Below are 17,846 nucleotides of genomic sequence, written 5' to 3'. Positions count from 1 at the left end.
GTAGCAAGCAACATACTTGCAATCTGGTAGCTCTACAGGATCTTATCATCATGGAGGAGTCTTCAGAGACACATGAGACACCTGAGAAATTGGTGGACTCTCTTCACTGTTAAACTGATACCATTATCAAGGCTAGAGGTTGTGTTATGTGGTATTAACATCTCCTTGGGGTGACTAATTTCTTGTCTGGTGTGCTTATATTAAGACCTCACAAATGTCATTAGTAGCCACATTTCTAGAATTAATTTTATGTTAGATTTTCCTCAAAATAAATAAACTGTTACCATGTACAATTATCTTTATTAATTTATTATTTAATCGGGCATCTGCATCGCATCATTGTGTGTGCACACCAAATATAACTGTGGTCCTAAAAGTACCCCTGCAGCAAACAGGATTTTGTTTAGTCAACAGTTTCAAACATGGAGTCATTTTCACAGTGGCATCAGAAATTTCATAAACATGAATCATCAATGTTACATTGGTAGATTTATGACAAATAAAAATAGTTTGTGACTCGTATATCATTAAAACCTGCTACTAACAGTTGTCTGTGATTATTACTTACAATGGCCAGACTTGATCTTCGCATATGACGAGATGATTGCCACGATGGTTGAAGGCAGTTTGATCCCGTGCATTCAGATTTACGCTGCTGATCATCCGTAAGATTCACATATTTGAGAGTACGGTGAACTACTCTCTGTGGTGTTACACGTCTCACAGATGGATGGTCACTGAGAGCTTCCAATCCATTAAGTTTCTCTGTTTCATCTAGCTGAAAATTAAAAAGTAAAACATAAATCCTATAGTACAGCTTTGGTCACAACAGCTCTATATGTATATACATTCTGTATCAGTATGAAGTACTGATTTTGCTTCGCAGGGTCGTAATTCTTATCCTTTATTGCTACCTTAAATAAAAATGCTAAATAGAAACAAAGTAAACAACAAAAAACAATGTGCAACTGACTGTTTTAAGTGGCACATAAGATAGCAGAGCAATGTGATGGTGAAAAGATAAGAAGTGTCCAAGCTCAGTCTCTGTCATACTTGTGCTATAAATTTTGATATTCAGATGCAGGTAGAGTACTATATACTTTTTCTTCCTTCTTGCTGTTAGTCTGTAACAAAACGGTATGATTCTAAAAGTAAATATTCCCAATCTTTTGTAAGTGTACTATATAAGATTGGTAACTGGAATAACCTAAGAATTCATGTGACAGAAATTTTTGTTTGACAAATACAGAGACTGGATAAAAGCTCTTTTGCTGCTCCCTGCAATTAGAGTCAATGAAAATGCCAAAAGACATTGTTTACAAAATATTGGTATCATTAACTGCTACAAAAAGTTAAAGGCTGATGTTCCTTGCGTGAATGGAAAACAGACATGAAATAATACTGACAGTTAGTTCCTACTGCTCAATGCCATAGAGAGTACTGAGAAGAAAATATTCATGATTAGGTTAAGGAAACAGAAGTAAAGAGCAACAGGGTGGAGCAAGGGTCCTTCCACAGACACAAAACAATGAACGGGAAGCCACAGCAAAGGCAATAAGAAACAGCTGGCAGCAGTGCCACAAATTGTACTCAGAAAGTTTTCTTGTGGACCTTCATTTTGTGTTATTTATATTGAATGTTACAACAGCATAAAAATACATTGTCAGATCTAGTGGTTTACTGCAGTTTTGTTCATACATTGAGCTTTATAAGTGCCGTGTACAAGGATTGAGATGAATGCAGTGTAATCCACATGACTGCCATGGCTCTATTTAAAGATTAAGAGTTTAATGTTTTCAGAAACTGAGACACAAAAGCCAGATCAAAATAATGGAAATCAACAACCACTCTCATTCAAATTCACACCAAAGATGTCCCGAGTTTCTGGAAAGAACTTTAACTAATAACTGAACTACAACTCCTCTGCTGCTGGTTAGCCAAACTGGATTCCACGAAAACAGTTGTAGGCAGTGACAGTGGTTTTTTTTTTTTTTTTTTTTTTTTTTTTTTATAAAAGAATAAATGTAACAACCTTCACAATTTCGAGTGGCTGGACCACCATCATTCACAGAGGGTAACAAAGTCAGAAATCGAAAAATACCCCTGGCCCTGTCAACATTCCTATAGCATTCGAACAAATTGGAGGATTACACCTTCACATCAGAACCTTTATTCTGATTCTTTTTTCCCTTTTGGGAAACTCAGACAGTAACCACTGGCATGAAAAATATCATAAGCCACCAGCTTCGAGAAATGTGGTTGTAGCATCAGTGGAAATTATTGTGGCGTATCTGTGATCTTAACCATAGAAAAAATGTTTGCTAGAATTTAGGCTTCAGACTGCCTCAACTAAGTTCTCCTTGGATTTAACTGTGGCTTTTGTGCCACTTGAGGTACCACTGACAGGACCTTCTACACCAGTCACTTGTAAGAGAAATGTAGAACAACAGCTCTGATCTCTCTTCACAAAATCCTATGACCTAGAGAAGGTCTTTGATGCCATACCTAGAGATGCCACAAGGATGATTCCAAGGTGTTTTGGCTGCACTGTACATTTTGTATACATGATCAACTCACTCCACAGTGATGTCACTAGTCATGCTCTGTACTAAACTGACAGCTCCAAAAATTTCCAACTAAAAACAGGCTTAACCAAGGTTTTTTGCTGGCACCCACACTCTTTGCCTTGTACTTGATGGCCATGCTTCACAAGATAACATCTAAAAAATGACAGTGTGGAAATTAGGTGCCTCTTTAGGAGTAGTTTTTTTAATTAAACCAGACTCCATTCAAAAGGATAATTTAGTGCACCCAAATAACAAGGGCACAATACTCATATTACAATGATTCTCTAGCTCATACATTTTAACAGCTAGAACTGCCTGTCAACTGTTTCACAAACACAGTAAACAATCTGAACAGCTGAAAACACTCAAAAAAGCAAAGTGCTCTCAAATCAGATGATGTGGAGGGATTTAGATTCTGAAATGAGACATTATATGGCTAGTAAAATAACTTATGACAGCATTAGGAGAGAGGATATAAAATGCAAACTGTCAACAGCAAGAAAGAACTCCTGAAAAATAAGAATTTGTTAACACAGAGTGTAAAGTCATTTTCTGCAAGTACTTGTCTGGGGTTAGAAGGTCTTGAAATGGGTGCTACAGAGGAATGCTTAAGGTTAGATGGGTAGATCGAATAACCAATCAAGATGTACTGAACTGAATTGGGGAAAAAAAGAAATTTATTGCACAACTTGACAAAATGAAGGGATTGATTTATAGGGAACATCCCAGGCATGTGCAAGGAACCATCAGACAAGCTCTTACGTGAGACACTGTAGCTTTTTTCTAGTATATCACAATGGAAGCTGTTGAGTATTTTTTGATGTGCTCTTGCATTGTCTAAACAAACCCCCCGGAACATTGTATAGAACTTCCTTGAATTTTCTCCATTTCTTCGATTAATAAAACTTGGTGAGAGTATTTGGTTGGTAAGCAGTACTGGAGGAGGAGGAGGAGGAGGAGGAGGAGGAGAAACTTACTGACTTTAATCTGGAACTATGTTATCATGCCACATTCAATTACCATGGAGGAATACATCAAATATTTGACACCTGTAACTGATGCCAGTAACGGCTCAGCAATGGTATGATTAAACAATACTTATGCATTAATACATCTGTAGACAGTTTCCATCCTATAAATGTAGTCACGACAAACACAATTTTAATCACAAGCAATGGAAACTCCCGGAAGGAATATCAACACTGTAGGAAAAGACAGATTACTGTAAAGAAAAACGACACACACACACACACACACACACACACACACACACACATACACACACACACAGAGGCTGCTAACTCCAGCTTCTTGAGCTGGAATGCAACTATCACATGGGATGCAAGCGGCAATCTGGAAGGGGTGGGGAAGGGGAAGGGATGATAGTGTACAGATGGGGAGAGAGACGAATGCTGTCTGGTGGAGTGTGCATAGACTAGATTGCTAAGAGGTGCAGTATCAGGAGGTTGTGGAGCAGGGAGGTGGAGAAAAGGAGCAACGAAAGAGAGGAGCAGGGAAAGATGGGCAAATGCTTTGGCAGAGGGCTGCAAATAAACAGTATGGGAGATGAGAATAGGGAGATGACAGGACAGAGGAGGTGGAAACTGTTGGGTCGAGGATGTGAAGACAGTATGTTACCATAGGCTGACACCGGGATAATTATGGGGGCAGTGACCCTCAACATACTGTAAGGATAATTCCCATCTGCACAGTTCAGAAAAGCTGGTGTTGGAGGGAACGATCTAGATGGCTCGGACAGTGAAGCAGCCACTGAAATCAAGTGTGTTAAGTTCAGCAGCATGTTGTGCCACATGATGGTCTACTTTGCTATTGGTCACAGTGTGGCAGAGGCCTTTCATCTTGGTGGAAAGCTGGTTGGTAGTCATACAAATATGTTAAGGGCGTTCAAACGAAACCCGCTCACTAGAGTAAGGGTAACAATTTTATTAACTTAAAAATGTAGTTATACACAGTACACACTCAAAAATAGTCATCAAAACTGTTGGCACATTTATCTCATTGCGACGCTAGCCAGTCAATTCCATCCTTGAAGAAGGTAGTAGGCTGCTGTTGGATCCAGGTCTGGACCCAGTCAAACACTTCGTCGTCTGTTGCGAATCGATATCCTCGAACAGCTTGTTTTAGAGGTCCAAACACATGAAAGTCACACAGTGAAAGGAAAGGTCGGGACTGTGTGCTGGATGTCCCAGCATTTCCCACCAAAAGTGCTTCAATGTTGTCTTCACCGCATTGGCTGTGTGTGGGTGGGCATTATCATGCAGGAGGATAACGCCATTGGACAACATGCCTTGGTGTTTCAACTTGATGTCCCATCTAAGGTTTTGTAAAGTGGCTTGATAACGTTGGACATTGGTGGCGGTTCCCCATTTCAGGAACTCAAGAGGTAGTGGGCCCTTGTGGTGAAAAAAGAATGACATCATGACTTTACTAGAACTGGTGTGCATGACCTTTGATTTTTGATTTCTTTGGAGGTGGCGAAGTCGCATGTTTCCACTGCATGCTCTGACGTTTGCTTTCTGGTTTATAACGATACAGCCTTCCCCCAAGATTCTAATGAAGAGAATGATACCGCCTTTTTTGCATGCATCCAGGTGGCTGTCGGACGAGTCAGTGCTTCCTAGGGACTTGTTTGTGTGTCTTTATATCTATCATTCCGTCCAATTTGCTGAAACACTTGATATTCATTGTGAAACCATATAGAATGTTCGGGAAGGATGTATATTATCGTGATTGTCAGGGGATTGTTGTCATTAACAAAATTATGTACAGGTGCAGAGTAAGATATTTAATAAGAAACTGAAGTGTTACATATTTGGCAGCAAATATTAAGAGGCTGTGGAAATACTGGCATAAGCGGCTGGTGTCTCTAATTACCTTAATTGCAGTTGATTGATGTGTTGACACAGAGAACCTCATTATCTTGAGAAACAGCTTAAAAGTTATTACCAAGCAATGTATTTTCATTTGTTATCTATTTTTATGTCCTCCTCTGTAATTAATATCCTTCGTAATCACATTTCTAATTAAGTCTCCACTTGTTTACATCACATAACTTTCCCATTTACAGAATTAGAGGCCTTATTTGTAAATTTTATGTATTTAGTCGGATAAAGCACCAGATTATTACTGTCATTGAATGTTAGTAACCAAATCCAAACTGTTTAATTACATAAATAATACAAGGCAATATTGTTCACATCAATTTACATATTTAAAACTAATGATGATACTATAAAAAATTATGTCAATTAATATTGTATTTTATACCTTATTTGGCTTTAACATCAATTCCCCTATATTTTGTAAATTTTAATTGTAACATCAGGTTATTTTGAAAATTATTGTTAAAAATCTATATAAAGCAAAGCACCGATGCTGTGAGGGAGTCAGTCAAAGAGATCTGTGAAGTATGTCAGTCGATGTTTTGTTAATGTGACAAGTATGCAGTTCAGTTGTCAATAAGTTTTATGAAGTTGGAAACTGTTATATTCTTTCATCAAATGATCTCCAGGCAATAGAAAGTTAAGTTAAATGTAACGATCTGAGCGGAACTTTATATTTGGTGGAGTTGAGCTGGGATTCGATGATTGAAATTGGAACTGTGTTTAATGAATGACTGTTTCAGGCTATGTAGAAAACCAATGCAAGAGATAAATGATGCCAACTTTAATTATTTGTGGTGACAGTCTATGGTAAGACTGAAGGGGTAAGACTGCTGTGGGAAGATCGCAATCATCTGTTGAATATAATTACCTGATGATAATGGACCAGATTCTCAGACTGTGCCACTGGAATTCAGATGAGTAACTGTGCTTTTAATTTTCTAATTTTAAATAGTGTTGTGTGATTTTTTTAATGATCAACAATGAGACTACGAAAATGAATGAAGAGAAGCATGTAGGTGGTGAATCTGTAGAAAACACTTCGGACCTAGGATCATGTATCGGTGAACTATCGTCCAACAGTATTCCAAGTGTAGATCAAAGTTTTGGTGGAGATGGTTTCAGTGAAAATGTCACCATGAGTACTCCAATTGCATAAGGAAGAGTAGGCGGAGATGGTTTATTAATGTTATTAACGCAGCATATGAAAGAAGTGAAGGAACAAATGGGACAGATTAGGCAGGATATTGGTCAGCAAGGTTAACAGTTGAGTCAGCAAAATCTACAGTTAAGACAGGAATTAAGTGAACAAATGGCGGGATTAAAGGATACTGTTACTGAAAATACCATTCTGATAAGGAAAATCCAAGAGGGTTTGGCAGCACTAAAAATGACTGTTGAGACAGGGCAGGGTGAACTCAGTATTCATGTAGGAGCAGTGGAGGAACAGGCTGACGTATTGGAAACTAATTTTACACAAAAGTTGTCCAAAAATGAGGAGAGATTCAGAAAACTGGATGAATATGTAGAAGTAGAAAATTCTAAACTTAAAGTAGAGGTTGTTCAGACTAGGAGAATCTTAGAAGAAAAAGTAGAAACTTACAAAGGGAACTCTTAGTTAAAACTTACAGACATTTCTAATCAAATAAGTTATGTAGAACTGAAGTGTGATGAAAAAATAGATTTGTGTAAAAATAATGTTGTAGATTTAAGTGAGAAAGTTGTAGAATTGCAAGAGGGTGTGGCCCAAAGAAATTTTGTTAGCAATAGTAATTGTGTATGGGGAGGCATACTTTTCAAATGCTTTCCAGGAGATGGGAAATTGCACCCTGTTGATTTTTTTATAGCGATGTCAGGACAATTTTAGTAATGACATGACAGAAAATGTTAAAATTAAATCTGTTAAGCAATTTTTAGACAGTGAGGCAATCTCATGGGCCAATCACAATGTAAATTCTACCAAGTCATATAATGAATTTGAAAGAAAGTTCTTAAATAAGTTTTGGTCAGAATCTGAGCAAGCTAGGATTAAAAGTGAGTTTTTGAATGGTCGAATGTATAGGGAAGGTGATGGTAGCTTGAAGTGTTTTTATGAAAGCCATTTGAGGAAATTAGTATACTTAGACAAACCTTTTGATGAACTAATACAAATAGATGCCTTAAAAAGGAGATTGCCAAAAAGAGTACAGTGGGAGTTGATTTAAGGATCAGACGACTCTGTAGATCAGTTCTTGAGATAAGTAGATACATTGGATAGAGCCTTTGAGAGACATGAGAGGTTAAATAATGGCAGATTTGGCAATCAACCATCTGGGCGGTGGAATCAGTGCAGGAATCAAGGCAGGATGATAATGAAAATCATAATAATAATAGTGGTTACAATAGAAGTGATAACAGATGGATCAACCATGGTAATGGGAATGGGAACAGAGGACAGGGAGAGACCTTGGGAAAATAGTTACAGACAATTAGATAATCACCAATCAAGATGAGGCAATTTAAACTGATGGACGCCTCATCGGAAGCCTGTCAGTTTGGGGCGAGAAATAAGTACCGAAATCAGGCTAAACACCACTGGCCTAGAGACACTGAAAATAATTACACAAGACAGAGTAATCGAAGATATTGGAGTGGAAATGACAGAACTAATGTAAGAAGAGCACATCAGATTAGCAAATTACAGTTTGACAATAAATACTGGAAAAGTATGAATGAAAGTGTGGAAGATCGAATGTATTAGCATCTGCAAGAATGTTGAAGTTCCATTAGAGGAGGAAACTACCTAAAGTCTATATAATCAATGTGGTGAAGAAGTTTGCGAAGAAAATGTTGGTTCTGATGGTAGTCTTGATGAGTTTGGATAAAGTAAATTAATGGAGGAAGAATCTATGCGTGTTAAGCACTTAAGTGATGATACTTGTACTAGTGTACTTGTCAACAATTCCAATGAACCTTGTAAAGATGTTGTAGAAGTGTCTAGTATTGGAGATGATAGCATGTGTGGTAATACTGATAGTGAAAGTGTCAGTAGTAATGATGAATGGGAAGAAGAATTGTGGCATGGTGTATACGGAGGTTAAAGAAGATTTAATTAACAGTGAAGAAGATGATGTCAGTACTATTGGTGAAGAATATGAGAACCAGATTGTGCCAATGAAAACTGGGAAGGTTCATCAGATAAGGAACATGTGGACAGCCATTATGATTTAGATGTGATGCTAGAAACTTTATGGGATACTTACAAGGATTATAGTGACAATGACAGAGTAAAAAGGGTCATCAAGATTATTTGTGAAGAACTGCATTCCAACTGGGAAGGTAGAACCAATCAGCAAGCTTACAGTGAGATCAGTTCCAGGAAAATCAGACAATGTGTAAAAGAGGGACATGAAATCAAGCAATCATCTGATGTAGCTCTAAGTAATTGTGCACGCAAAAATGGTATAAACGACTTCGACTTTATAGAGATTGAGGATGATCTGTTGCATGAAGATGAGGAAAGGAGGAAGAAAACAGTTTTAGGTTGCCGTATATACATATAAAAGTTGTAAATTATGAGGGAGTTTGCCCCTTAGACACAGGTAGTCCTGTTTGTGCCATTTCTGAAAAATTTAGAGACCAGATAAGACACAGTGCTGACTTTGAAGAATATCCTGTTATTGAAATCAAAATTAATGGAGCAACTGGTAGGCACAGCAAAGTTGTAAACAGCCAAGCCTTAATGTCTTTCGCCGTTAATGATGTACAGTATAACCAAGGATATTTTGTAGTACCTGACCTCAATGAAAATATTTTGTTTGGAATGAATTGGATACACGGAGTAAATGCAGATTTTGACTGGAACAACAAAAAAGTTAAGGCTTACGAACCCAAAGACAGATGTAACACATATGACTGAACTAATCATCCAAAATTGCCTAGAGAACAGTGATTTGTGCAAATGAAAAGATTGATGTTAACAAGGAAGACAAAAGAAGAGTGACTTGTGCAAATGAAAAGATTGATGTTAACAAGGAAGACAATGAAGAAGAATGCAGTGAGGACAAGTATGCTGAATTAGTGGCCACTCAAACTAAAAGAAGCTGGTAAAGTCTAGATAAAGAACAGACAGGTCAATTAGGTAGTTTGTTGTGGGAATACAAATATGTGTTTAGTGAGAAACCTGGAAAAGTGAAAAACTGTGAATGTGGACTTAATCTAAAACCATTTTTCGTCAAACCATATGGAGTATCCATCTCAAAAAGAAAAGCTGTGGAGAAATAACTACAAAAGATGGAAGAGTGGGAAATAATTGAAAGGTGCAATAGTGCACACAATAACTCGTTGCTGGTAGTCTCCAAACGTGATGGTGGAATAAGACTTGTGCTCGATTCAAGACATTTAAAAAATACCTTGAGAGGGAAACTGATCACCCTGAGAACATAGACTAGTTATTATATAAGTTTGAACATATGAAGTACATGTCTAGTTTAGACTTAACAGCAGGTTTCCATCAGGTACCATCGGAGATTCAGCCTAGAAAATATACTGCATTTTTGTATGGAGGAAGATGTTATCGCTATTGTGTTGTACCATTTGGCCTTAATATATCAGATGCAGAATTTATCCGAGCATTGGATTCTGTTCTAGGAAAAGAACTGTTCAGCAAACTAATCCATTATGTTGATGACATACTTGTAACAGGAAAGATTTGGGGAGAACATATACGTTTGTTGGGTGAAGTGTGTTACAGATTGAGACAGGGAGGCATGTCATTAAAACTAGAGAAGTGCAAATTTGAAGTTAAACAGCTCAAATTTTAAGGCCATACCATCTCAGAAGAAGGAATCTTGCCTGATGAAGAAAAACTTGAAGACATTGCAAAATTTCCTGCGCCCAAGACTAGGAAACAACTTAATTCGTTCTATGGAATTTGTGGCTACTACCGGAAGTTTGTCAGCAATCAAGCTTTAAATGCACCATGTTTGAACAACTTGTTGAAAAAGAACACCATTTGGTTATCAGACAAGGATTGTCAGGAAGCATTGGACAACATCAAGAAACAGAGGTGCAATAGCAAAATTTTACACAGATTTGATCTTACAGAGCCATTTTGCATTATGACCGAAAGCAGTGACTATGGACCGCGAGTTCATTTGTTCCAAGAAAAGATTGTAGATGGTGTTATGGAGCATAGATCAATAGCTTTTGCCAGTAGAACTTTACAAAACATGAGAAGTCATATACCATAACTGAAAAAGAATTGTTAGCAGTATATGGGCTTTCACCACGTTCAAGAATTACTTATTAGGACATCAAGTAGTAGTACACACAGACCATAAGACTTTGATCTATATACAAAAGTGTACTTTGCATCACAGCAGGATAACCAGGTGGGTGCTATTCCTCCAGCAGTTCAACTATACAGTAAAGTATATAAAAGGTGAAGAAAATCTAATTCCTGATGCTCTATCAAGATTGCCAATGGGTTGAGAAGGTGAAAATAACAGTGATGAGTGTGAAAGGGAATTTCGGATTATGTATCAAAAAGGGGTGAAAGATAAGAATGAAATCAGGAAAATTTGTAATGACCTCTGTAGATATTGGAATCATGATTCCAATTGGAAATTAGTTAAAAGTTATCTGGATAAGAGAGCATATGAAAAAGTAGAGCAGTATTATACAGTGCACAAGGGTATACTTTCAAGAGATACAGTGCAGACAATTATGCTTGGAGATTGTGTTGGCAAGAGCAGTATATTGAAATTGATAAAGTATGTACGTGAGAGTTTCGGACATTGTGGAACACTGAAATGTACCCAAAAGATCCAAGAAAATGTGTACTTTTACAACATTGCCAGGAGAAAGAGGAAGCAATTATCTACATGTGACAGGTGCCAGAGGGTAAAAGTTAGTTGGGTGGTAGGGTGTAGAAGGGACCAAGCTACGAGGTCATCAGTCCCTCCGACCTTGGATTAGCTAAAATCCCACATTAGAAAAGGGAACTACAATGTCCATAAAATGATAAACTATTGACAGGGAAGGAAGGAAAAGGGTGGAAGAAAAGGTGAGGGAAAGACAGTGACTAATGACAGGGGTGTGAAGGAAGACACACAGGAGACAAGAGAGATGATCAAGACATAACAGACCCCATAAGGAAAGAAGTGGAAAGGCAGAGGGCCGCGGTGAACCACCAAACCCAGTTGAAGCCAATCCATTCAGGGCGAAGGGGGGAGCAAGAGAGCCCGCCAGCCCCTCCACTCACCGCTAGGGTGGAAGGTCCCTCCCTTAAATAAAGCGATAAAAAGCCCCATCACAAATAAAACGTAAAACGAGATCCACCCTGAGGCATTGTCAGCCAACACCAGGAGTAGCAAGTCTAGAAGGCTAAAAGTCCGCACGGTGACTAAGTTGGGGCAGTCCAATAAGATGTGAGCCACAGTCAACATCAATCCACAATGACAAAGAGGGGGGTCCTCACGACGGAGCAGATAACTATGAGTTAGCCAAGTATGGCTGATACGGAGATGGCACAGTACGACAGAGGCCTTACGAGAGGCCTGGAAGGAGGACCGCCACGGACTTGTAGAATCCTAAATCGTCCTGAGCTTGTTCGGCGAAGAAAGAGTGTGCCATTCTGCATCCCAAAGGCCCAAAACCTGACAACGTAATGCTGAGCAAAGGTCTATTTCTGGAATGCCAATAGCAGGAGATGGCCTGGTAGTAGCTAATTTAGCCAGTCAATCAGCAAGTTCATTGACGGGAATCCCAACATGGCCTGGGGTCCAAATGAAAACCACTGAACATCCACGTTGAGGAAGGAGAGAAAGGGAGTCCTGGATAGCAATGACCAGCGGGGGAAGCACTGGCCGATAGCGTGCAAACCGCTCAACGAGTCACTACAGATAATGAAGCAAGAGCGGTTCTGGTCCAGTGTGTGCAAAACGGCTACCAATTCTGCAGTAAAGACACTACAGCCATCTGGCAAGGAATGGAGTTCCGTGCATCGCACATAGGTGTAAGCAAAACCAGTGTGACCAGCAACCACGGAGCCATCAGTATAGATCACTTCTGAACTCTGAAGAGAACTGAGGAGACAGTAGAACTGGTGGCGAAAAGCCATCGGAGGGGCAGAATCCATAGAATCGAGTGAGAGATCAAGACAGAACTGCGACCAAGAGACACACTACGGAAGGGCACGTGTGTGAGGGGAGAAAAGAGGCGGTAAAGGGAATTGCTGGAGCTCAGAAAAGAGAGACTGAATGGGGACAGCCATGGTAAGCCCACATCGTGGCTGCTGCTGCGGCAGGGTGATCACCATGTCTGGATAAAGGAGACCATAATTAGGGTGCTTTGGGGTGCAGCGAATGCAGAGTGCATAAGATATTAGCTGTTGTTGGCGAAAAACTCGCAGTGGTTGAATCCCTGCCTTTGCCAGAAGGCTAAGTATGGGGCTAATCTGGAAGGCACCAGTCGCAAGTCGGATCCCACAGTGGTCGATGGTGTCTAGTATCTGCAATGTCAAAGGCGACGCAGAACCATAGACAGGACTTCCATAGTCTAAACGAGACCGGCCCAACACCCGATACAATCACAGGAGAACAGAGCGGTTGGCACCTCAGAGGGTATTGCACAAACACCTAAGAACATTGAGATTGGACCAGCATGTCCTCTTCAGCTGGAGAAGACCAGCCCCAAGAAGTGATGGGTGTGCACCACCTCAAGGGGCTGGCCATGGAATGGGGATGGAGTGGGGAAGGGGATCGACTGTGCAGCAATGGCAGAAATGCATGACACATGACTTGGCTGCCGAAAACTGAAAGCCATGGGAGAGAACCCCGGTAGATTGCGCCGCCCCCCCCCCCCCTTTTAGACGGCGTCCTACAGCACCCATTACGGAGGAAGCGACGTAGATACAAAAATTGTCAGCATACAAAGAGGGGGATACTGTTGGCCCAATAGCTGTCACCAGACCACTAATGGCTACGAGAAAGAGAGAGACACTCAGCACAGAACACTGTGGAACCCCATTTTCTTGCCGATGGGGAGTGCTGTAGGAGGAGCCAACTTGGACCCAAAAAGAGCGACAAGAAAGGAAATTACAGGTGAAAATTGGCAGAGTGCCACGAAGGTCCCATTTGTGAAGGGCGGTGAGGATGTGGTGGTGCAAGGTGGTGTTATAGGATTTATGCAGATCAAAGAAGACTGCAAGGAGGTGTTGCCGATGGGCAAAAGCTGACCAGATAGCAGACTCCAGGTGGATCAAGTTATACATCATAGAGCGGCCACTGCAAAAACAACTTTTGAGTCGATGACCAAAGGCCGCGTGATTCAAGGATCCAAAACAGCCGTTGACTCATCATGCGTTCAAGGAGCTTGCAGAGGATGTTAGTAAGGCTAATTGAACAGTAGCTATCGAACTGAAGAGGTGCCTTCCTGGCTTCAACACTGGAACAACAATGCTTGCCTTGCCACAAGGTAGAAAAGACTGCCTCACTTCACAGACGGTTGAAGAGGGTCAGTATACAATGGTGGCCAGCCACCGATAAGTGTTGGAGCATTTGGTTATGTATCCGATCCAGTCCAGGAGCAGTGCCAGAACAAGGGTGAGGGTGCTGGCAAATTCCCACTCGCTGAATGGGGCATTATATGGCTCCAAGCAGCGAGAAACAAAAGACAAAGGCAGTAGTTCTGAGCACTCCTTCAGCAGAAGGAATGTGGGCGGATACTGAGTCGATGCTGATGCTTGAGCAAAGTGTTGAGCGAAATTTTCTACTACAAAGTCCGGATTGGTAAGGACAACACCATGCACAGAAATTCCTGAATCCCCGGTGGGAGGATGGTGGCCAAAAATTCACCAGAGTTTTGCCCAGACTTGTGAAAAGGGGGTGTGTGGGCCTACGGCAGCTACATATTGTTCCCAGCAAATCCGTTTCGGTCTTTTATGGCTGCAGCAATTTACAGAGTCCACCAAGGGACCATCTTCCGGTGGGGGGAACCTAAGGAAGAAGGGATTGCTGAAAGAACTGCTGAAAGGATGGCGGCAGTCAAAGTCTGTGTAAATTCATCAACACTGTTGTGTGGCAATACAGGGGGGATGGGAGCAGAGGAGAAGGCACCCCAATCAGCCTTAGAGATGGTAAAAGTTAGTAATCAAACCTGCAAAGGATATATGCAAAACATCTTGCCACAAGAACAACTACAACTTGTAGCAGTTGATCTTTATGGATCATTGCCTAAGGCTAAAAGAGGATTTTGTTACATATTTGTCATGGTTGATCTTTTTTGAAAATTCATTAAACTATATCCGTTGAAGAAAGCAACAAGTCATTTTGAAAATTAGAAGAGACTATTTCACAAAGGTAGGAAAACCGAAGAGCATACTTTCTGACAATGGAGCACAATTTACTTCTAAACTTTGGAAAACATTTGTTGAGGATAAGAACATAAACCATATTCTGATATCTGCTTATCACCCGTCAAGCAATCCGGCTAAGCATTACATGAGAGAAATAGGGAGATTATTTAGAACTTATTGCAACAAAAATCATGTAAGAGTATGTAGACAGCTTTGAAGGTTCTGCCCACATGAAATAATCTACCACAAGAAACCACCGAATATGATCAATGAATTTGTTGGATTCCCAGCATGTAAGGCTATGAGTCCACAGGAAAGAGAAGAAATAGTCAAGGAAGTAATGGAACAAGGGAAATTGAGGCAAAACAAAAATGATACGAAGTTGAAACCTACAAATTTTAAAATCGATGATCTGATCCTGGTGAAGACACATGAAAAATCCAAGGCTATAAGTAACAAATTAAAGAAATTCTTTGATATCTATATTGGTCCATTCAAATTCAGTCTATGCCACACCCAAATGCATACAGGTTAGTGTATCCAAAGTCTGGAATGTTATTTGGTCTACATAACATAACTGAACTGCAACCCTATAAGCAAATGTCAAACACCAAGAAAAAATGAGATGATGAAAAAGCCCTCAGGAGGACACATCTTTGTGTCAAGTGCATGGCGAGCACTAGGTCTCCGAGCTATGCAGCGTTCTATTTCTTTCTTATCGTTTTCGGATGCTACATCTTTTACTCATCTATAAACCTGTAATGAAGTTATTTACTGTAAATAAAACCCATTCTCTGTAGTACAAGTTTTCTGTATGTAATATGACTATTGAGTGACATTATTTGAGGAATAATTTGAAAATGTAAACTGTGTACTAAATTTGCCTTTTCTACAGCAGTAATTGACCAGTTGTTGTAGTTATACTCTGTAGAGCATGTATTTGATTTTATGGGTGGTTCTTTAAGAATTAGAAGCATGCTCATGATTTTATGAATTTGCTAGTGAGATATACAAATGGACAATATTAAAGATGTACACGTGTTACTGAATGCACAAGTTGCACTGTGACAAAAGACATTTTGTGAAAAGTTTGTCATTACAAGACGGCGTGATAATGAACAATCTGTAAGTTTATGTTTGATATGATAAAGAGTTAAATGAGATCTGGGGGGTCAAATATACTGTATAGAGGAATATACTGAAATATTAATCAAAAAGAAAGGATACATATACAATTTGTTTTTGTTCATTGACTTTAATCTGTATATAGCTAAGTCTTTACAGTTTAGAGATACTTATCTTTGTGTGATTTTGTTCATAAATATGCTAATAGTATAGGATATTATGTGAATGATTTTGACATATTTATACCAGATGTGACCTTAATTGTAACCTGCATGAGTACCTTGAGTAATGAGTTCATTCCTGTTCGTATCGAGAGAACTGTATCCAAATCCGTACCTGATCTGGATGAAAAAATTAAAAACTGTAAAACTAATATTGGACTGTGCTACAGCAGCGTAGAGAGCCAGAAAAAAGAGAGGTTGCACACACAAGATGGACAGCACTAAAGGACTGATGATTGTGAGCTGCCAATTCCTTAAGATGCGCAATGTGACCCAGTGACTGGAGTAACAGTTAAGAAAAGAAAACTTTTTTGATTTTTTTAAAAATTATGTATATGCATTTAGCAGCCATTCATACAAGAAATACTTGGAAGAGTGGCTGGGGTGGTGTATAACAATACAGCCTTCCCCAAGACTCTTATGAAGAGACTGATACCGCCTTTTTTGTATGCATCTGGGTGGCTGTCGGACGAGTCAGTGCTTCCTAGGGACTTGTATGTGTGTCTTTATATATAACATTCTGTCCAATTTGCTATAACACTTGATATTCATTGTGAAACCATATACACTATTCTGGAAGGACATATATTATCGTGATTGTCAGGGGATTGTTGTCATTAACAAAATTATGTACAGGTGCAGAGCTAGATGTTTAATCAAGAAATTGAAGGGTTAAATATTTGGCGGCAAATATTAAGAGACTGTGGAAATGTTGGCATAAATGGCTGGAGCCTCTAATAACCATAATTGTAGTTGATTGATGGGTTGACACAGAGAACCTCATTATCTTGAGAAATTGCTTAAAAGTTATTACCAAGCAATGTATTTTCATTTGTTATCTATTTTTAAGTCCTCCACTGAATTAATATCCTTTGTAATTACATTTCTAACTATCTCTCCAATTTTTTACATCACATAACTTTCCCATTTTCAGAATTTGAGGCCTTATTTGTAAATTTTATGTATTTAGTTGGATAAAGCACCAGAGTTTTACAGTCATTGAATGTTAGTAATCAAATCCAAACTGTTTAATTACATAAATAATACAAGAGACAATATTGTTCACATCGATTTTCATATTTAAAACTAATGATGATACTATAAAAAATTATGTCAATTAATATTGTATTCTATACCTTATTTGGCTTTAACATCAGTTTCCTTACTTTTTGTAAATTTTAATTGTATCATAGAAATTGAACAAATTTAATAATGGGTTATTTTGAAATTTACTGTTGAAATTCTATATAAAGCAAAGCAGCGATGCTGCAAGAGAGTCAGTTGTTGAGTTGTTTTGTCAGTCAAAGACATCTGTGAAGTATGTCAGTCAGTGTTTTGTTAACGTAACGAGTATGCAGTTCAGTTTCAATAAATTTTGTGAAGTTGGAAACTGTTATATTCTTCATCAAATGATCTCCAGGCAACAAAAAGTAAACTTAAATATAACGATCTGAGTAGAAAGTTATAGGTTCAAAATGGTGACACCACGTTTCGTCACAGAAACAATTTGCGACAGAAAGATGTATTCCTCCTCATGATAATGTTGCAGATGACTCAAAGACAGCAGCATTCGAGTATTGTGGTGTTCGGCAGTCAGTTGGTGTGGAACCCACTGTGCACAGATTTTTTGAAAGTTCAAGTGTTGATGCATTATGGTGTGGGCGGCGCACACGCTAATACCCAGTAACCAATG

The 17,846-nt window shown here is 39.2% G+C and overlaps 1 protein-coding gene across 3 annotated transcripts in view; it reads right to left on the bottom strand.

The window, feature by feature from the left end:
- Positions 1 to 17,846, bottom strand: part of LOC124797997 (membrane-bound transcription factor site-1 protease) — a 137,794-nt gene that overhangs the window by 89,435 nt on the left and 30,513 nt on the right. For all 3 annotated transcript variants that reach the window (XM_047261184.1, XM_047261186.1, XM_047261185.1), the window contains exon 3: positions 569 to 778. In XM_047261184.1, the coding sequence (XP_047117140.1) occupies positions 569 to 778 (210 nt within the window). The remainder of the gene's footprint in view (positions 1 to 568; positions 779 to 17,846) is intronic.

The sequence above is a fragment of the Schistocerca piceifrons genome, chromosome 5, assembly GCF_021461385.2.
Source record: "Schistocerca piceifrons isolate TAMUIC-IGC-003096 chromosome 5, iqSchPice1.1, whole genome shotgun sequence".
NCBI lineage: Eukaryota > Metazoa > Arthropoda > Insecta > Orthoptera > Acrididae > Schistocerca > Schistocerca piceifrons.
The sequence above is the reverse complement of the archived record's forward strand: the minus strand, read 5'-3'. Positions and strand labels throughout refer to the sequence as shown.